The sequence below is a fragment of the Pithys albifrons genome, chromosome 3, assembly GCF_047495875.1.
Source record: "Pithys albifrons albifrons isolate INPA30051 chromosome 3, PitAlb_v1, whole genome shotgun sequence".
NCBI lineage: Eukaryota > Metazoa > Chordata > Aves > Passeriformes > Thamnophilidae > Pithys > Pithys albifrons.
Window position 1 is genome coordinate 79,692,940 of NC_092460.1, and position 22,126 is coordinate 79,715,065.

The 22,126-nt window shown below is 37.0% G+C and overlaps 1 protein-coding gene across 2 annotated transcripts; it reads right to left on the reverse strand.

The window, feature by feature from the left end:
- Window positions 1-1,960: 1,960 nt before the first annotated feature.
- IQUB (IQ motif and ubiquitin domain containing) lies at window positions 1,961-21,857 on the reverse strand. 2 transcript variants are annotated; one of them, XM_071552509.1, is made up of 12 exons: window positions 21,803-21,857; window positions 20,914-21,269; window positions 19,994-20,143; window positions 19,714-19,889; window positions 19,321-19,476; window positions 17,274-17,484; window positions 13,657-13,832; window positions 9,859-10,029; window positions 8,501-8,677; window positions 6,866-7,114; window positions 4,983-5,168; window positions 1,961-2,749 (listed from the first exon to the last, which is right to left on the reverse strand). In XM_071552509.1, the coding sequence occupies exons 2-12, from the start codon at window positions 21,233-21,235 to the stop codon at window positions 2,570-2,572; spliced, it is 2,154 nt and encodes a 717-aa protein (XP_071408610.1). In that variant the 5' UTR covers window positions 21,236-21,269; window positions 21,803-21,857; the 3' UTR covers window positions 1,961-2,569. The 2 variants fall into 2 exon arrangements, with proteins under 2 accessions (XP_071408610.1, XP_071408609.1); XM_071552508.1 differs by lacking the exon at window positions 21,803-21,857 and having other exon boundaries at window positions 20,914-21,708.
- Window positions 21,858-22,126: the final 269 nt, after the last annotated feature.

The following is a 22,126-nucleotide window of genomic DNA, read 5'->3' on the forward strand; positions in this document are numbered from 1 at the left end:
AATTATGATACATTTTCAAAAATATGTACTACTCTAATTATGTTGGCTTTACTTGCATTTGCCCTAGGAAAATAATTCAGATATCCAAAGTATTTGAAATACTTTTTCCATTTTGCAACAACTCTCTCTCCATATATCATGTTCTCCAAAACTCAATTTCTACTTTTTCAAAAGCCATTTTTTGGAACTAATTTGAAGGACAAAATTGGTCCTCATTTTGTACAGGTAGACAATTTGTGGACAGCCATGTCTCAAATATTAGTCAAGTATCCAATTCACTATAATTGCAACACAAATTTTTAACTATTTACACAAGAGCTTTTGCAGTGGGATTAAATGGCACTGCCATTGTTAGGAACTACCCCAAGGGTGGTGGCAATGAATGGAGTTACATCCAGTTGGCAGAGTCACGAGTAATGTTCCCCAGGACTCAGAGGTGGGGCCAGTCCTGTTTAATGTCTTTATCAATGATCTGGATGAGCGGATTGAGGGCACCCTCAGTAAGTTTGCAGACAACACCAAGTTGGGTGGCAGTGTAGATTTGCTGCAGTAGGAGGGCTCTGCAGAGGGATCTGGACAGGGTGGATCAATGGGCTGAGGCCAACTGCAGGAGAATTAAAAAGGCCAAGTGCCAGATCCTGCACTTGGGTCACAACGACCACATGCAAAGCTGCAGGCATGGGGAAAATTGGCTGGAAAGCAGCCCAGTGGAAAAGGACCTCGGGGTGTGGCTGACAGTCAGTTGAATGAGAGCCAGCAGTGTGCCCAGGAGGCCAAGCAGGTCAAAGGCATCCTGGCCTGTATCAGAAATAGGGTGTCCAGCAGGACCAAGGCAGTGATTGTCCATCTATTCCCAGCCCTGGTGAATATTGTTCAGTATTAAACTGCACCTCGAATACAGTTTTGTGCTCCCCACTACAAGAAAGACATTGAGGTGCTGGAGCTTGTCCAGAGAAGAAGAGCAATGAAGGTGGTGAAGGGTCTAGAGGGACAAAAGGAAATAGCCTCAAGTTGCACCAGAGGAGGTTTAGGTAGAATAAGAAAAATTCCTTCACCAAAAGAGTTGTCAAGCATTGAAAGAGGTTGCCCAGGGAAGTAAGTGGTGGAGTCACCAACCCTGGAGATAATGAAAATAAGTGTAGATGCAGAACTTAAAAGGCATGGTGTAGTGGTGGACTTGGCAGTGTTAGATTAACAGTTGGACTCCATGTTAAAGGTCCTTGCAACTTTAACAATTCAAAAAAATTCCAACACCACATGACATTGAAATCAATGAACTACTGGCTTCTCGCAGTTGTTGGAATTAATTTCTTACTGTTTATTTAAGTCATCCTTCTGGGGTTGTAAAGTACATTTTTAAAAATCTGTTTAAGAAAGGTAGCAAAGTTATAAAGAGTCAGATTACTATCTATGTGACTCATGTTTTTCTTATTACCATTCAGCCCATAATTTTTTTCAAGGTTCCTTTTATCACTCTGGAGGAAACTCAGTATTAGAAGCCATTGCTATCTTAAGACTTAGTTCTTGGAAAGCACATAGTCAACTGTAATGCTGATGTGCTGCAATTCTACAATTAGTTCAGTACTGAACTAAAATTCAGAATCTCAGTTTCAGGGCAAAATCAATGGAAAGGCTCTACTGAAGTTAAAATGCACTGGTCAGTCTGACACTGGTTCTGCAGTTCATGTTCTGTTGAGGGAGTCAATACAGTTTTCAGCTGTTGCAGACAAATATATGCGTATTGCTGTTTGTAAATGTGACTGCTTTTTCCTAAACACTTTTTATTTGTCGTAGCAAAAGGCTGGGTCAAAACCACAACTACAAGAGAGGTTTCAAGCAGAACCCTGCAACTTTCTGTAGGACTTTTTGAATTTAAACTATATCATGTTTTTCTCTGTAAATACAATCAAACAGTTATGGAGGGTATTTAATTCTTCAAATAACACAAGCTCCTCAAAAATAAACATGTTCCAAACAGTCTCCATTGTGTATTTAAAATTATAAGTCTGATTAACAATCATTTCAAGATCTTGCATACAATAATTATATCATAATCTACATATAATAATACATGCTGGCAGTTCCAGTATGACCATTCAGATGAGCTAAACAAGTAAAGCTATTCTTTTGCACAAATCTTTGCGAGGCAAAGCAGCTGTATTTCCAAGGGTATACCTATTCTATTCTTCCACTGAAATTCGGGGTTTGGAGGGGTTTATGCCTTACATATTTAAAATGAGAAAATTTTAATATAGTGCTACAGTATTATTTTTCTAAGTAAAGGGTGACAAAGAATTAGCAGAATTCACCCAATATAGACAGAATGTTCAAAGCAACGCAAGCACACACACAAAAAAATAATAATTCTCTAAAAATTTAGAATTTACAAAGCTCATTAACAACATATCATTTTTTAAATAACGGGGTTACAAAACTTAAAATGAAGTTATGTTAACTGATTCAGATCAAATTATTTTATCCTCAGAAGTTTATTTTGATTGGTATAATACATACAATTAAGGTATTGGTGAAAATGTATATTTCTTTAAAACAGAGGAAATGGTATAATTTAGTTAACTTCTTTAACTTCAGTAAACTTCATCGACGAATCATGGGTTTTGTAGGAACTTGCATTAGCCTGATTGTCACTCCTATGCAAAAACGATGACATCACTGGAATCTGAGCAAAGTAGCTTTTTGCCCGGATATGCTTTTGTTTTATTCTGTAAATAAATGCAGCTTCATAAGCCTGAAAGGAGAAATAAATTCAAATGCCATTAAATACAGATAAAATATCTAGAAATCTATATGCTGCTTCATATTTTAGATAGTATAAGTAGCAACCCTTTAATAAACTAAACCAGATAATTTATTTGTATATGATACATAATGAAATAATCTGTAGTTTTATACTGCTATCTCATGGCCCAATAGTAAAAATTACTAACAATTCCTTGTGAAATATTAGTCATATTTTAAAACCAGAATAACTTTTTATGAACTCAAGATAAAATTTATTTCTTTTTCAAGTAACATTTGTACTTATGTTTGAAAATTAAGGAAGGCAATGTTTAAATATCAACATTTGCAAATGATGACTATAGGGAGATTCTTTCATAACAATCAGAGTCATTATTGACAAATAAGCATGGCAGCAAACATTTTGCAACATTTCAGTCAGTACTTGCATGTAGTGGTGACATTTTCCCAAATTTCTAGTGATTAGTAGTAGTTTGGATGATGTAATAAATAACTAGAATATTTAGTTGTAAAACCCCTTTGCTATTACTACAGTCATCATTATGAATAACTTCTATTAATGAAAATGCTTGAGAGGCCTTTTCTCTTTCAGTGAATGAGAAATAATGATTCAGCTTGTAGCATTCTAACTTTGCCCCAATTTCCTTATTTTACAATCATTTTTTTTAAAAAAAAAGATTTGGTCATTATCAGTGAAGAAAGGTCACTCCTCACTATAGCTGGTTCACTTCAATTTTTGCTATTTTTGTAACAAGAGCCAAAGAAAATACTTTACAATTTTTAAGTAGCTTCTGTACCTTACCTCTTGGTTGTTCTGATGTAACTCCCACCTCCACTGAAGCTCTGGATCTAATCAAGTTAATGGCATCTCTTTGACTCTGATATCCAGACTCATGGCGTCAAATCAGGTAAGTGCTTAATCAGCACCTTTGCCTGCCACAATACTAGTAACTGAAACTTATGGATGCTGAGGAGCATTGAGGGATTCAAACTGTCTGAACAGCCTTATTGACTCAAAGTGAGATAGAGGAGTCAATAAAGGAATTTCCAGCTTGAAACTGATTTTACCTTCTAAAGGTATAGCTCACATAAACACGTGTCTGCTTGAAGACACAAGCTGGGCACACACACACACAAAATATCACGGATGGCAAAATTCATTTTACTTTTAGAATTCCCTAACTGATATATTTCATCCATAAAGCAAAACTTACATTAAGAGAGCAATTTACTTGCTCTTCAGTTCAGTTTAGTTATCACACCCCTCTTAAGACTTCCAAGGAGAAGGTCAATGAATAGCACCTGAAGTTGTATTTCTGATGCACACATATTGTGTTCGAAATAAGAATACCCTGAACAAAAGGACAGTAGGCAACAATGACTGCAGACCACTACATACATAAATCAATAACCTAGAGGTAAAAGGCTTAAAAATTAATTGTTAACTGCAGGGCAAACACAGCTCACAGGATTCTCCTGTGCCTTACAAAACAAAATACTCTTTAACATATGAAGTTCAGTGGAGTGAGATATTTATTGGACTACCATGTTTAGATATGGAATTTGAGGGGAGTGGTGTAAAAATACAGTTTTGATGATGACTATCACATTCTTATGTTTTTTAACTCAGAAGAGAAATTATGTTTTTATTGTTTAACTGCAAACTATAAGATTGCATTGTCAGGGGTACTTAAATGACATCTGTGTAAGAAAGTAAATTGAGACCAACTTTATGATGACAAATGGGTAAGTTCAAGACAAAGAGCCATTCTGCTATTTGATGAGAAACTTGTAAGGCCAGAAACTAATGAGGCCAGAGCATATGCAAGAGCTCAGGCCCAAAACTGTCATAGTATTTATGGTTAGTCTCTATGCTTTTCATCCAGGCCAGCTCTTGTCTGATCTCATTTGAGGGAAGATCATTTCCACAGCACTGTTCTCAGTAGGCAGCATGGATGAGGCCACGTAGCTTCTTGCATTTCAGGGAGGAGAATCAGAGCAAAGACAGTTCAGGTACACGGAATGAGTTGTACAGGCCAGATGCCTTCTGGATTAGTGTCCATTTTGTTTAACAGTATAGATGCAGTAATTTAAATAGTCATAATGAACCAATTGAAACAACGACAAGTGTAATGACTAAATTTGTTTCAACATAATTAGTCACAAGATTCTATTAAAACATAATGTAAATAATGTAAAAAATTCAGCCCATCAAATTTTACCTTCTCAAGATTACACAGTTTAAGATGTGCATCTGCCTCTTCCTTAGTGAGGAGAATAGTGTTCCATGGAGACCACTCATGGTGCTTATCCCATCTGACCATAACCAAATCATACAGTTCACTCCAGGCACTGAGTGCTGACTGACAGTTCCATATGTTCTCAATCATGTACTGCAGATCTGGAAGCTGAAATGAAAAACAGGGTAAAGAAGGAAGAAGCAGGTTTGACCTAGACATGCACATCTACTTTTAGCATGGTGTAGCAATTAACAACTGTGCTTTTCTTGTATCATCTCTAAATGGTGCTGCACTGCTCAATGAATGAAGTAGTCATAGCTGCTGCAAAAGACTTTTAGCTAAGCCCAAGTAATTTCTAGCTGCCTCTGAGCTGTTTTCTGGATATATGTGCAGAAGGGGTCAGCATTTTGGGGAGAGGAAGGGGAAAAACCTAAATAGCTCAGAAGAAAATTTAATAGTTTAAGGAAAAAGTTAGGGCAAAACCTAGGAAGTTAGTGATTTCAGATACAAAGTTCTGTTGTTCAGATATTTACAACTCTAGAGAAAAGAAGTTAATTTGGATAAAAATTACACATATCTAGAGATTTTGCAATGCCACAATCATAAATGGAACTGCAAATGAGGGCTTATGGTCTCAGCAGTTAAGAAAGCAGTCATGTTTCAGTGTATCAATGCCCACCAGCCATCACAAGGCCGTGAGAGATTTTGAAGGATGTTTACATATTATGAATTAAATTAGACAGAGACAAAAAACTTTTCAGTTTTAGTGAAAACCAGTATGGATTAGAAACATCTACAAAATGCAGGAGTTTTGAGAATATTTCTTAACATAACACAGGCATAATAATTAAGGAGTTCCAAGCTTCCTTTTGGCAGAACATTGGCCGAGTGCTAAACCACAGCATGGCTTGTTTTAGTAGCAGTGAGATAGCTTTTGTTTGCTTGGTTGTTGTTGTTTCAAACATAATGAAAATACAGTTCAAAGACTGTTCTATGGATGTTGATACTGCAGAGATTTTTACTGCTAAATCTCAGAAAGTTCAAATAAATGTTGGCTGTTGAATATAATAACACTTTGCAAATACCCAATATTCAAAACTTTCCCAGTGGATGTTGGACGTCAAATTCTTTGCTGACCTAATATCAACTAAAACAGAGAATTTGGTGACGACAGATGCAAGAATTCATTTTTAAATGGAGCTGTTCCAGTAATGATTATTAAGAAACATGTGCTACTTAGTAATACTGCAGAATATTACAGAAGATGGTAGCAACCACAGAAAATTAAAATACTTAGTTAATCCATCCCCCAGTGAATGTACACAGCAAAACTATCGGTATTCCACTGACAAAGAAGAGGAATGTCAAAAACTTAGTTCCTTTATTTTTTTTTTCCATTTGAGAACACAAACCAATTCAGTTTGGTTACTAGAACAGTCCAAATAAGGGGGCTCAGGAGCTGCAACTCAGCTTTCAGCTTATAATGGGGCAAATAATGTTTTACTACTATTATGTCTTGAATAATATTTTAGTCACACAAACATTGTTGTTGCTCTATAGGGTATGCTAATATCTTTAAGCAGCAGCAGGCCATAGCAGAACAAGAAGGAAAATTTGGATCATCTGATTTTTTGACCTGTGAGCTAGACTTCTATCTCCTTTTAGCCTGTAACCACTTTTGAAAGCACAGCTATGGTTCAAGAGCTTAAGAGCTGCTTCTTTATAGTATGGAACATCCCATATCACAGGGAGAAGTTGTAGCTTTCATCCTATTTTTCAGCCTGTCAAGAACATACACAAAAAGTAAAGGATAAATAGTCAAAGCCACTGGTTTCCCTTGTTAGCAATGCTCTTTCCAATAGTACCTGAATGAAGGAAACAATTTTAGAATCATCCTGATAATCAGCTTCAGACTTTCTGAGATTTTCTAGTATAAGTCTGTATTTCAAAAATGATTCTCGTCGCCGAGCCTCATTATCAATCTTGTAACACAAGTGACACCTGCCAATGGTGTGGGAATTAGCAGGAATGATAAACTCAGTAGATGGTAAGTAATTTTCACAGCTATGACAGAAGTAAGTATTTTTATACAGCTTTAAGGGATCTTGTGGAACCTAAAAATTAAAAAAAATACAAGAAGTTAATTTACTACAAAGTACCTTTGTATTACTTGTATGTCACTCAAAGTCTGTCAGAATACATTTTACATATCTCAATGCAAGTATTCCAATATGTAAAATCTAGTAATATTTATTTTAAAATATCCAACAAAGTGGTGTGATTTTTCTTAGATAGGATACCAAAAGCCACTGTATTTTCTTCCTGTACTTGTTAAAATCCATTATATAAATCAGTCAATTCATTTTTAAGCTATATGAAGTTCCTAAACATTATGCTCCAGTGTCCTTGCTGGTGCTTTTATGCATGCAGATTGTCAGCCCTTCAGGAAAGATGACAAAACAGAAAAAACAGGAACTAAATTTTCTCCATTTAATTTTTCATGTAGAATCTGCCCTATGTCAAAGATAAAACTCTAAGATTATGGGCATATTAATATTTTGGCATAAGGATACAAAAACAGCAGAGCCACGTGTTCAAAAACAGCATAGCGGAAGATAATAAACTAAACTTGCTAGTGACCTCCTCATCCTCATATTCTTTCATGGCTTCTGGAAAGAATATAATGTACTCCGTGCAATGGGATCCAGTCTGTAACTGGATAGTCTGAGTAGCCTGATAATATTCAGTCTCTGCTATGACACATGTAGGTAGCCCTGCTAAAAAAACCTAGTGTAAAAATAACTGTTTGTTAGTTCTAAATTCTGACTATCATTTACTGACAGATTCTCTACTCCTGAGGTACTGTCAACCACTGTACAAGGAATCTCTTCTGACAGGAGCAGAATAGATGTTGCTACTTAAAGCAGCAACATATGATACTGAATCATATTTTTAACTGTAATCTGTCATCAGAAAAGAAAAACAGTCACACAAATCTCACTCCATCTTCTCACCCAGTAGCAACTGATTGTACAGCAGAAGCCCATAACAATTCTTGCTTGGGCACAAGCTCATTAGATACTACACTTTGACAATGGCAATGTTCTTTCTTTCTTTCCTGATGCCCCTTGCCAGTGGAAGAAACTTGAATTGCTCTCTCCATTGGTAGTCCTTTGCTATTATATTTCACTGATACCATCCCGTAAGATCTATCATTTATAACTCTCAGATATTTTATTTCAGACATAAGAGTTTCTGGGCTTTCTCCATGCCAGGAGCCACTTGTTGGGTTCTTATAATCGTATCTATGCCTCGTGTTTCCTATCTGACTACATAAGCTTATTTGTGTGAAACCTATGTACTTGCTACATTTTAATTCTTGAGGAATTCCTCCACCAATTCCACAGCAAAATGTGAAATAAAAAAGCTTTTGATGTCTTCCATTCTCCTTCTCCTTAGTTCAACGGCCACTACGTCAGGCTGCAAAACAGGGATAATACCTTAAGTAACCCAGCAACTTGAGGGTTAACCTCCGGAATTTTAATATACTGAAGAAATAATGTACAAATTCGTTTCCTTAGTCCTTCTAAGTTGCATTCTTTCACATCTCTTGTCATAAGATCAATTTCCCTGTCAATTAATTCCACTATTTCCTGTGTTAATTTACATTCATGTTCCTGAAAAAAACACAAAGAAAAAGGAAAAGAAATTTCACAACAATAAAGAAGCAAACAAACAAAAAAATTCAACGCAGATTTGAAAGCAAATCGTGGATTCTATGGCCATTATTGTTCATACCTTTGTATATTCATGTAAGAACAGGTTCACAGAAGAACCTGTTAGTGTCTCAGGGAAACAATCTCCAAACTAATGTGAAGAACTACGAAAGTGAGAATGCTTATAAATTCTGTTTTAAGGGGCCTGTGTACATATACCAAAGCTGTGAGGAACGGTAAGCCTAGAGGCACTAAAAAATGCTTACCAGAGGTACACAATACATGCAAAATTCTCCAAAAGCCCAAAGAAATATATCCCTAAGAAGCTCTCTTTGGCTATGTGATTGGAGGAGTAATGGAGATGGTTTAAAAAACAAAATACCACCTCAGAAAAAAAAATCCACCACATGAAAAGCATGGAGGACTTTGAGAGTATGCCTGGAAATTAGTCACTTCAACATTTCAAATGCTTGGCAAGAGATTCTTCAGAGCGAGAGGTAAGAGGTGAATGAGTTCAATATTTTCTCAGGTAAAATGAAGTGCTAATTTACAGAAATTCACTTGCTCACTACAGCAATATTGAGTTGTATTATGATGGGCAGGAGTTCATAAACCAGCAGCACTCCCAGTGCCATATTAACTTTAGATCACATACTGGCACTGCTAAAGCAAGCAGCAAGATGTTTGCTTTAGTAAGACCAGGAAGCAGCATCCTATTCTAGACTGATGGCAGCGGTATCCTCCTGAAAGGATCTTAAAACTCACTCTTTTCGTACATAAATAAATAAATAAATAAATAACACAAATACGAAAGACGACAAGAAATGCAATCAGCTTCTAATTCATTTGGAACACAGCAGCAGTAGGGGTGGAGAATGAGGAGCAAAGAGAAGAAAAAAATCAGTATTTGCCACCCATAGAAGTGGTTACCCAAACCAACAGTGAAATATAAATTTTGAGTATATCTGAAATATCAATTACACTCTCATGCCTGATAGTTCCCTATGCTCTCTTACTGCCAGCTGGTCATCATGGCGCCCACATGCCACAAGCAGCATTGCTTGTGCATCAACATAATTAAGGGACAGTATCTTTGGGAAGCACAGCTTCAAGCTAAACATAAACAGAAAAATAAAACATACCTTCACTGTACATCTGAGTGTCAACAGCACATCTATCCTCTCATCTTTCGGGATGTCCTTCATGCTAATGCTGTGGTAGATTTCAAGTAGTTCTCTGGCACGGAGTGTGTCCCGTGTATCCATTTCAGTTATTTTTCCATCATATGCTTTCCATCTCTTAGGTTGTGCACACTTCAGATACAATTAGTAGAACTCTGAGCTATTATAATCTGACCACCAGGTGAGCAAGTGCATTATGTTACCTCAAGTTTCATCAGAGCAAATAGGGACTTAACATTAATGGTTGATTAGTGCAAAAGGCAAATTCTATTGTTGATATTGATACAGTACCTCTTCCACCACAGCAAGCATTCAATTGCACATTTTATTTGAAGTTGTAGGCTATGAAAATTTTGACTTACAGTACATTAAAAGTAAATAATATTCTCCAACAGGGATATGTTCCACTTCTTTAAAATTAATTTACTGACAGTAGTGTTAGAATACATTTGCTCTGTATTTCACCTTGCAGTTATAAATCCCTCCAAACTATCAGTAAAAATCAATGGGTCTGTTGACTGTGTAAAGAATGCAAATTTAAGACCTTAGAGTCTACTGCAGTACAAAATATCTCCAGGGAACTGTTCTATTTATGCTTGTTGCAGAGACGATAGAAGGCAGAGACTTTGTTAAAGCTAAGGCAAGGTATGAGTTTACAGCTTATCAGATATTTCACCTAGCTTCTTCTTTCCTAATGTAACCACATGCCATATGTCTTATGCTTCAATTATCTCTTTGCACATCTTTAATTTTTATACACGGTGAGAAGTTAGTTATATGATGTCAGCTGCCCCACTCAGTTTGAAAACTCTGACTATTCTCCTCTTTCCAGAAGACTGATTTTGGTTGCAAATCACACTGTTACATAAGGAGATACACATCCAATTCCAGCAGAAAAAGTTTTCAAAACCCTCTCCTCATCATTACATAACTCCATTTTCTTTCTTTAATTGGGACAGGTATTTGAAACCTTATTCTTTGTATCAATTATTCTCTTTCACTATATTTGGAACTTGAGTGTTCACAAACACTCATGAACTTCACCTTGCAGTTTCAGTGTGAGTTAAAACAGCAACACTTCATGCAACATTCACATGTATAGTGCTCTTCTGGACACAACCTCAGCAATGATGTAATCATTATTTTGACCAAATAGGCTTGCTGTGGTGCAAAGTCATAAAAATACCATGAATATTAGATAGTTAGAACTGATATGATTGGTCATCACCACAATTAAAATAGACTTTCCCTCACTTTTAAATAAATAAAATATAAAGTTAGGTAAGCAAATGAAAGACAAAATAATTGAAAAAAGGATTTAACACTGAATAACTGACATTTAATTACATTATCAGTGGGGGTGGACCTCTAATTGAAGGGGGTATTGTTAATCAGAGGTCACAATTCAGAGTCAAGACTGAGTAAGAAATGCAATAGCAAAACCAGACATTGAACTAAAACTTTGAGATCTTTTGCCAGCTTTTTCTTGTCTTTTAGTCTGCTGGCAGTGCTGTGGAATTTCCAATAATCCTGTTAACTGTATTACTTCAGAAAGCAAGGCTACTAAAATTGTCCTCTGCTGCCAGTGTATGAAAGTAAAAAAAGTGCCTGAGGAGAGAAACACACCACCATAGACACAGTGAGAATAGGGTAAGTAAAATTAAAAAATGTCTACAGAACATGTGCAGAGATAGCACAAAGCATGAAAGGTATGAACTGAGCAATAGTTAATAATTGCACAAATTCCTTTAAGAAAATACAATTGCTGTACAAAAAGCTTTATGAAATACTTCTTCTTCTAAGTGCAAATGCTAAAGAAGAACAAGCTCAGCATGGAAAGAACCTCATAGGATGTAGTGCACACATAACCAGTAGCAACTTTTGTAAAAGCACACATGCCTGGGGAGGTACATGCTTAAAGGAGCAGAGAAGGGAACAAAGGTTTTCATATAGAAGCAAGTTTTAGGTCATATTGGCTATTGCAGCTTGCAGTATTCAGATGTGAAAGGTGCTATTTCAGCTTTAACTGGCAAGTGTCCAGATTAACATTATAAACTCAAAGTCCAAGAAATATCTGAATAAACAATAATCTACCAACAATAAATTTCATACTGCAATTTAAGTGCTTAATTTGTACTGTTACAGACATAGCAAACCACCCCTTTAATTTTGAGATTTCCAAAATTATATTTATTTTACTTTTTTTAAAGGCAGTTTGTTTTTGTACCTCTGAGTTAGGCTGCTATCTATGTTAACAGATTAAACAGCATTGAAAGCCTTAGAGCTGACATGATAAAAACACATGAAAAGTTGCAGTAGTTCAGAAGCTCATTAGGTTTTCAAATTAAAAAGAATACAGTCTATTTAATGAAAAACAGAATTTTAAAATTTAAACTATGGATAAATAAATTAGTAGTGCTTTAGAAATATGTCAACTGTTTGGAAAGAGAGAGCATCTCTTATCTCTGATGTGTCTCCTGAATCTCCAAATATCAACTGTCACTAAGAATTCTGGTACTGAAAAACATTTTCCTTCTGATTCTCGATGTGAGAAAACTGCACAACTTGTCAGAATATATATGTACACAAGTAATCTCTATAGGGGAGGACACTAGAAAGCAATCCTTAAGGGAAAAATAACTACAGAGTCAGTTAGGAAGGAAATATATTTGCTTGGACTGTTCCAGTCTTCTTTTTCTTGAAAGAAAACAGAATAGATTGTAAGTAGTAGAAGCAAACGTTTCACATAGAAAGGATTCAGGGCTTTGATACCATTCTTAACTATTTAGATTTCTGGGGATTTCTGCATTCTTGGAAGCAGTAATACAGAATACAACCACACCCACCAATAAACTTTGCAACAGTCTCACCAACTTTTCCGATAGGCAAGTTGTTTATATGAAAAATGTAATAGATTTTATCACAACACTTCTTACAGTACGTTCCCCTGCATCAGTAATAAAATGAATGAAAGAAGTCTGTTCTGGACAAAATTACCCCTTACACTTTTCATCACTAAATAGTCAAAATAATTTTTTTTAAAATCAGATAGTTAAACACCATTTCAGTTGCAGTATTTCTTTTCAGAATCATGAAAACCATACTATGAAAACAGATAGAAAATAAATGGATTGCTGAACATCTACCTAAAAAGGGACTGGGTTATTTGTATTTTAGATTAAGATGCCATTGAATCTAATGAATCTAATTCTAAATCACCTTTGTGATTGAAGGAATTCTCATATTTGTTTTATAGAGTAAAGCCTGAAGAAGACTTGCCTTAAATATCATTCCTAAGACCATGCAAGAACGAAATCTCAAGTTAAAATTCGAATGGAACTGAAATTAGTCAATTAATAACTGAGTTCAATATAAGACTTTTTTGTACATGAAAACAGAACAAACACTTTCTTTAAAGACAGACAGGATGACCACAGGCCTTTTCTCAAGTTAATGACAAATTTACTTCCTATCTATCTATCAGGGCTATAGTTTTGTATTTATTTTTAATAGCTAACAGTGTTAATGATGCACTGTTAATCCTTCAATCAATCAGAAAGTTACAAAATTCTCAGCTTGGAAAAAAAAATTACTGAACTGTATTGATATGAACAACAACCTAATTTGGATATTTATAACATTTGCATTCATGTGATTAACTGTTGAAGACTACAAAAGTTACTTTTGGTACTTTGCAGGTGTATTTTCTGTTCTTGTACTTCTGTATTCAGCCTAAAATTAATCAGCCTAATGACTGACCTTATCCAGAAGGTGCAGTATTGCTTTTTGTTGATTCTCCTCATTGGCATGTAGTTTGTGCCTCCCAAAGCAAGCAACGAGCTGTGCCTCTCGTTCCAGAAGTCCACAAAGTGCTGCTTTTCTTTCAGCTCCAGTAAGAGTTCTGTTAATCCGCTCAATCTCCTCCTGCATCCATACTGCAGATACAAATATTTTGGGTATTTGTTACAAGACACTTTCCAGTGAAAATTCCCCTTTCATATTTAAGAAATAACATAATTGACATTTTTCAATATTCACTAAAAGCCAGTTTCTATGTTATGGAATTGACTGTTATGCATACTTTTAATACATGTAAAATGGTCCAGAAATGAGTGTAAATTATACAGATGTTCTGTGAGTGTGTGTGTGCGTGTGTCTGTACATCAATTCCAGACTGCCAATTTGTGCTCCAGATTCAAGGATGGGTAGGAGAAAAAGAAGCTCTATGTGAGAAAAAGAATTTAGCTGCCACAGAAATATGTGATGAAATGATTGCTTCAGATTTTTCAACTAAAAATAACTGTTTGAGACTCTAACAAATCCAACAGGTATGAGCAATATGAACTTTTTAAACAATTGCTCATCAGTCACATGAAAAGGTACCATGAAGATCTCAACAAATAAATGACTGCATCTTACTGTGGTACCACTAGTACTCAGTGCTGAGAATATTCCTGCTTCTCCCTAAATAAATGAGTAAAATCTAAAGAAGCTTGAAGTCCTCCAAAACTGAGATAAAACTTGACTGACAGTCACATTTAGCACTCCAGGTCTTACACTGAATATTGCAGCAGTATGACCTGTTGCCATCCAATGCATGTGCAATAATTATTAGACAGTCATGGCTTTACCTTTCCTCTTCTACAACATAACCCCTCAAATGTGACAGGAAGTGACTTGAGAGCCACAGGATGGTCATGGCAGCACCACACAGATCAGCATGTGCTGTAAAAGAGTCTGGCCTTCTCACTCTTATGCTGCTGATACACAGAGTACATGGCTTTAGAGAAATCTGTTAGTAAAATCAAACTGTGTGTACTGAATAGGGTCTTTCTTTAGATAAATTGCAAAAATTCTTGGCTTCTCTGAAGAGTCTGATTCAGTTCAAATATCTCTGGAGTTTTGTAGGGAATTTTGTAAGATCCAAAACTTCAAGAAGTCTGAATAATATCAAAGTGTTCCTATCATCCCACGACAGTTATGCAAAAGCAAAAGTCACTGTAAAAGGAAACAATCCAGTACGTGATGCACTGAAGAAACTTCCAACATCCTGGATCAGGTAAAATTAGAGGCAGGATAAGGAAAAGAGGGAAGGCTTATTTTCTGTCTGTGGCTTTCTTATCTACAATACCTTATGTTTTCTACTTTTAAATATTTCAGTTCATTTCCTTTTGGCTCTCCAAGCTGTGATATTATGACAGCTGTCTGACAAGTTCTGAGAATGCAAAGATATATTTTTAAATAAAGCTATTTCAGCAAGCAAATGCATTATGTAGAATTCATTTACATGAAGCTTTATATGCCTGAAGGGGGCAGCAACTTCTAAAGTAGAGCTGATAAATACAGTAAGCAATTGTACACTTTCAGAAATGAAGAAGCTCTGAGTTATCATCGATACCTCCTGATTCCTCATATAAACACAGCCAAGTTAAAACGTTTCTCTTAGATGATGTGTTCTACAGGGAGAGATTTTACTCATTACATTTTACTTATTATTGCAGTTTTTATGAAAGAAAGTAGTTCACACTTTTCAAATAATGAATGCCTACATGCAGACATGGTGAATATATAGATATATCTCATTTGCACCATGGAGTCATCAGGCAAGTTTTTGTACCATCAGGGATTGCTTGTACTGGCTGACCCTGTAATAGTATCCCTGTTGTGATCAGCAGCAATAACCTTCACAGATCCTAAGGACAATAGTCTCATTCTATTACTGTCACAATGATTTAGCTTGTGTAGACTGTTGGCACTATAGGAATGTAAAAGAAGTTTCAGATGCAGGTAGGAAAAACCCCCAACTTCCTAGAACGACTAAGCTCTATTAAAATGAAGAGCATGACTGCAAATCTCCATGTAGGAGAAGTAACTAGTCAACATCAGTAAACAAAAACAAAACAATAAGATTGATACCAGTCCACTATATTTAACAAACTGTTAAAAAGACATTTCAAATATTGGAGTTTTTTCTGTTCTCCTCTGAAGCAGGACATGCTTTTTACAGGTTGCCTCGATATGAAATTCCTGAATAAGCAGTGGTGAAAATCTTATTATTTGTGAATCCAAAGGCATTAAATGAAGCAAGAGACACTTACATAACCATAAGTTTCAAATCTAAAATTATTGTATCAGCACTCTTCCATAACTTTAACTCAGATTTGTTGTTTCTATTGCAAATAAAACTCTTCACACTTAAAAAAAAATGGATCTTACATCTGATAGCACATTAGCTATGAAGCAGCTTTTCAAAGAAAATACTCCAGAAAATCAAATGCCAAATATTAAAGCTTCTCATATGTGGTAAGGAAAAAAAAACTATTATTTGAGTACATTGGCTTTTGATTACGTGGTCAGACACTTCTTTTAAAGGGCTTGATTCTTATGAAATGAAAAGGTAACTATCCATAAAGAAAAAGAGGCAGGGGGGGCAGGGGACACAACCTCAAATAAAACACAAATCTCATGAAGATACCATTCCCATGTTCAAGACAAGCAGTGATTTTTACATTTGCCACAAACAGTGATATAAATTTGTAAGTCACTTATTCATTCAAAGTAATTTTTTCAATGCCACACAAAGTATAACAACATTAAAAGATTAGTATATAACTTGGGAATTCTTGAATCATGACCCTAAGCTTTATGAATAACACATGCCACCAAATTTATGCTCAGTTTAACATGGAAGAAATAGCTGAGATGGTTTAAGGTAGAGCAGGTGGCTTTGCAATGAAGCAGGTAATCCATTAGGTTAGTTCTGCTACAAGGACAACAGTAACCAAACTGCCAAAGAGTTAGACTATCAGCAGGCACTGTAGCCTAGTTAACTGAAGAGTTGTTACAAGTCACAGTGCAAGACTCTTGCTTTACAAGACATTATAAAAAAAAAAAAAAACAAACGAAAAAAGCTTTTGCCCTTTCATTGTAGACTGGTACAGGTCCACCGCTTTTGATGGTTTGTATTTTTCCAAAAGGCCATACTCCAGAATTTTGTTCCATTTGCAACACTAATTTCCTGTCTGTAGTATTCACATTATTTTTCTGGAAAAGTTTAGAGGTGCTTGCCTGTATTAGACATCTACTGGTTTTAGCTGGAATAATTTTCTTCACAGTAGCTTGAAAGGTGCTATGCTCTGAATGCTGATAACATGGGGATGTTTAGTTATTGCTGTACAATGCTTACACAGCATCAAGGCCTTTTTCTGTTTCTAGTAATATATGAAAGTAAAGCATTTATTTTAAAATTGAAGAAATTTCACTCTAAGTGGAAAAAGAATATGGAAATATCTATAGAAACACAAAAAAAAATAAGTTTGTTTTAAACAAACTGTAATATTTTGCTGATCAAATGGTGTCCCTTCAAGAGAACTTACATTCCAAGTCATGGTACAGTAGCTCAAAGTCTTCTTTTGTTTTAGGGTTCAGTTTTCGCTCATACTCCTGTCTCAATTTTTCTTCTTTCTCCCTTTTTTTCCGTAGTTCTTCTTCTGCTTCCCATGCCAGCCTTAACCTCTTCTGTTCCCTCAGATTTTGTACTACATTTATAGCATGCCAACGACGGAAATACTTCTGTAATACTATTACCTATATGTGATACAACAGCAAAGAATTGTGAATTTCAAACAATTCCAAGATATCTGACTATATTTTCTAAGATTTGTCTTGTACTGAAACTAATATAAACGTTACAAAATCAATCATGTACTACTAGTTTAAGCATGCTTACTCATTTAGGTAACTGCCAGAATCTAGCCAGTGAGTATAGTGGATAAACTAGGTTCATATAATCAAGTCAAAATACAAACTACATTTAAATATCCATATTCCTTTTTCAAATCTCCCCATAAAAATGTCTTTTGCCATGTATTGCTTTTATTTTTTTCTCTTCCTCATCTTACTATCAATTTACATTGTGGGAATGTAGACAGATATTTGCAAAATTTCTTTCAGATTCCTAGATACAAAAATCAACAAACACACATACACACACACACAATCAACTGCATTTTATTTGTAAACAAATAATGAAAGTAAAATTACTAATGCTGTTATGACAGAACTTAAGAAAGAAAATTAAATCATCTCCCTTCCCAAGTTGTGGGTATTGAAGACTAGGGAAATGTCCACAGTATGTTAAGGGTGGATAATGCACACGCCTCATCTTCTGCCAGCTGAGTTAGCACTTGCAAGTAAGTTCAGTCAGATCAGTACCACGAGCTAGTAAGCATTGTTCAGCCTGAAAGCTATCAAGCACTAAATTATACTAATGCAGTTACACTGACTCTAGTTATATCTTAACCTAACACTTTTCTTGAATGTATCATCAGATTTCAACATGGACCTACAATGTACTGTGCAAATTCATCAAATTGAACCAACACCATGCTGATGTCTCTCTACTGTGCATTATAAACTACCTATAGATACATTACAGATTTCAGAAAGGCGCACTAAATATCACAGACAAAATAGCAGTCCTGAGGAAATGGTTACCTATGTGGGTTCTACTTCTACAAAATGCTTATTTGCCATCAGCTGATGCTGACCAACTCAGGAAGTTCTTACAGAAAACTTCTACTCAGAAAATTTCAAAGATCTTGACAAGCATTTCAATACAATTTTCAATACAATTATCCTACTCAGACACTTGGGGAATCAACTGTTTCTCCATTTAGTTAGATTCAAATTGCCTATTTCAAGCAATCAAATAAATAACTAGTGCATTTACAAAACAGTGTCCTACCTAACACAATTTAAAGCGTACTTGAGTTAGATTTGCAGTCACTGACCACATGGTTTCCAAAAAGCAATTTGGAATGCCTATATAGCATCTTTTGCACAATGAATATAAAGAACCTGTAATCAGAATCGCCTTCATGAGGCAACTCAGAGCACAAAAAACCCCACAGGCCCATTCCATGTGTTTGAACTGCTCAGTTCTGCCTTAATGTCAAAGCAGGGAGCTTGAACAGAATCCAAAATGGATCAGTTTGCCCAAGGTAACCTACCAAGACTGTCAAAACAAACTTGCCTAAGTCCTAACCCAATACTCCATCCATTTCAGGCCGTACGTTAAGCAAGTACCTTCAGTTCTTCCAAAGAAATCATGAGAATGCTGCAGGGACAAGACTGTTTAATCCCTAATACTCTACATGGAAACTCAACTGTCAGTGTAAGACAGAAAACAATAAACTCAGAATTCTTAATATCTAAGAAATTGCAAGGTGTCAAATGTCACTAAAACCACAGAGCAAACACATGCATCCTTTGTATCTGAAGGATTACAAAACATGATGATAAGGAGACATTTTAGAGTTCACTTTTAAATTCAATCTTTGAACATGCTGAATATTCATGGCTATTCAGATAGCCTTCCTGATACATTGCTTTACAGACAGTTTCAAACAGATAAGGACTTACTGCTTCAAGTCTGCGTCTGTGGTATTCTTCAGCTGTAAAGTACTTTCCAGGACTTATTAGTTTGTCAGTCATGTTTGATACATAAACGCCAATTTTAGTCATCTGTGTTGATGTTGTATTTCTTGTTTGTTGTAGCTTATTTTTTTCCCAAACCGTCTGGCAAAAAAAAAATGGATGTCAGATTATAAGAAAAGACACAGAATTTTAAAGTCATTACAAAAAGAGGAAAAATTAGCTATTTGTAAAAAAACCACAACACTAATATTTATCCACTAAATATTTCCATTGGCACACTTATTTCTGATCTACTTCCTCTTTCCTATCAGAAATAGTGTCAACATTTTATTCCGTTTGGGAAAAAAAAATTCTAAAAAGATACTACAAAGCCATTACCTGTGTTCCCCTACAAAATAACTTAACTTCTTTGTCAGGTCGTTTTTTACATCTTGTTTGTGATCCTGCATTATGAAATTCCACTCCTGTTCTCATGTTCCTAAATCCACCCAGAAAAGGTTTATTATAGGTAGGTCTTTCAATTTTTACAACTACTTCTTGGACTGAATCAGAATCTGTTAAAATGGAAGTTCCAAAATAGAAATATTGTTTCTTTTAGTAAAACATCAAGATCAGAGAACAATTTATATATCCATACACATGCAAAAGCAGCATTTACCTGTTTGTACTCTGACAGTTATGACATCAGGCATGTGGCAATCCTGTTGAACGTCTTTCCCAGGAAAACATTCCTGCTTCTCAGACTGGACAGTTTTATCAAAGTAAGGTCCAGTCCTCCTTAGTGTTTCATTATCCTCAATCATGTTTTCTAAGAGTAAAACCAATATCAATTCCTGATCAGCTTCTCAAAACAAACAAAATCACTACTAGTTTACCCCAGGATGATTTTCATAAAACACTGCAATGCAGAATAATCATAGATTTTTGGCCTGGAAAAACAGCCTTCTTGAAAGCTGAAGCAGTATTATCATACAATTTTGAAAGAGATATCTAATGTAACACTATCACCACATAAAGTCATCTCTAGCCAGCTATTCAGAATGAGAGCATGCAAATAAAGCCCAGACAAGAGGAAGACAGTCAGCAGAACCGTACTTTGAAAGATTATTCACTGTGCTCAACTTCTGAACAGGATGTGCTGTCTTCTGCTCTGAAGAATTAAGAAAACGGGGTGCTGAATTAGGAAGAGACAAAAGACACCCACAAAACAGAGGAACATGTGCAGGAAATGACAGAGCATTATGGGACTGCAGAAGAAAGATGTGGATTACAGAAGGGTAGCAGGTAAGTTGCAGAGGAATAGTGATTGCTTACTACTACTAGAGACTGCTACTCACACATGTTTCTGAACATAAGGATCATTCTATAAAATGCCATCTCTAAATTGATACTGTAGCTTGAGATAAAGAATAGCTTCCTTACCTCTGGAGCATGTGTTACATGAGAATTTAAAAAGTCACTTCAGGACCAAAACTCAGCAAACATGAACAGAATGAGGGTGTGGGAGTACAAGAAGCCATCATCAAGTTCGAGAAAAAATACTTCTTTAAATCTCTAATATTTTAATAACTTCTTTACCTGTTGCTATCCCACTTGCTGTATTCTCTGGTAGCACTTTGTTTTGAGAAGTTTGTTCTTCCTTATCCACTTCTTGAGGTTGTTCCCACTGTGCTAAACATGCCTGCTCCTGTTCCTCCAAAACTGAGTGCTCCCGAGGAGACTGCTGCTCGCATCCCTGCTCTGACTGCACAGTGCCTGCAGCTCCTGCAGGCAGAGGCTCCTCTGCTGGATGCCCATTCTGGGCCTCTCCAACTGCTTCTCCCTGTAGGGATGCGGGTGGTTGCTCCGCACCTGACCCTTCCGGTGTAACTTCAAAGCAACTATCGCACACATCTTCCATTTCCTAAAGCATCGGTGGCACGGTTTTAACCTTTCTGCAAGAATAATCACAGGAACTACTGCATACTAGTCCATTTGTACTACCAAACTGATATCCAGAAGAGCTTTCCTTGTATCGATTCCCAAAGAACTTATTGAGAACAGCACGAGGTCTTTGCTTCTCCCGAACAGAAAACACTCCTGGTGGTGTTTATCAAACCTAATATTCCGAGGCAGGCAGGCAGCACAGTTCTTTCTTTTTACCTCTCGTTCTCTACCTATAGAACAGGGCTGTCCAGGGCGGCGCGACCCACAGACAGCACACCTTTAAGGTTTTCCGAGCTGCCACCGAAATGACACGGGCTGGAAGACTCCCGAGCCTATATTCCTGAAAAAAGAAAAGCCAGCACCAGCCTGGACGCAGCTCCCGGCAGGACCTGTTGGGTGGTGCCCAACCAACGGCGCGGGCTGGGGGCGGCCGCTGCTCGACTGGGGCCCCGCACACCCCCGGCCCCGGTCCCGGCCCCGCACACCCCCGGCCCCGGTCCCGGCCCCGCACACCCCCGGCCCCGGTCCCGGCCCCGCACACCCCCGGCCCCGGCGGCGCTCCGGGCGGGCGCGGCTCCCGCGGCGCCGTCTCCACAGCAACCCGGGCAGCGGGGCCTGCGCACAGGGGAGCAGAGCGCGGCCGGGCCGGGCCGCCTATACATGGCCCAGGAACGAGGAGGGCGGGAAGAAAAGGGTCGCGGTAGCCAAGGTCGAGGGACCTCTCCGGCTGCATTCCCCGCCGCGGGGCCGGCAGCCCGCAGCAGCCCGTGCCCGCAGCGGCTCCAGGGCCTGCACACACACAGGGGCCTCGGCTGCGCTGCGATCGAGGAGCTCTTACCACCAGCCTGTAGCGGCATTAATGTAC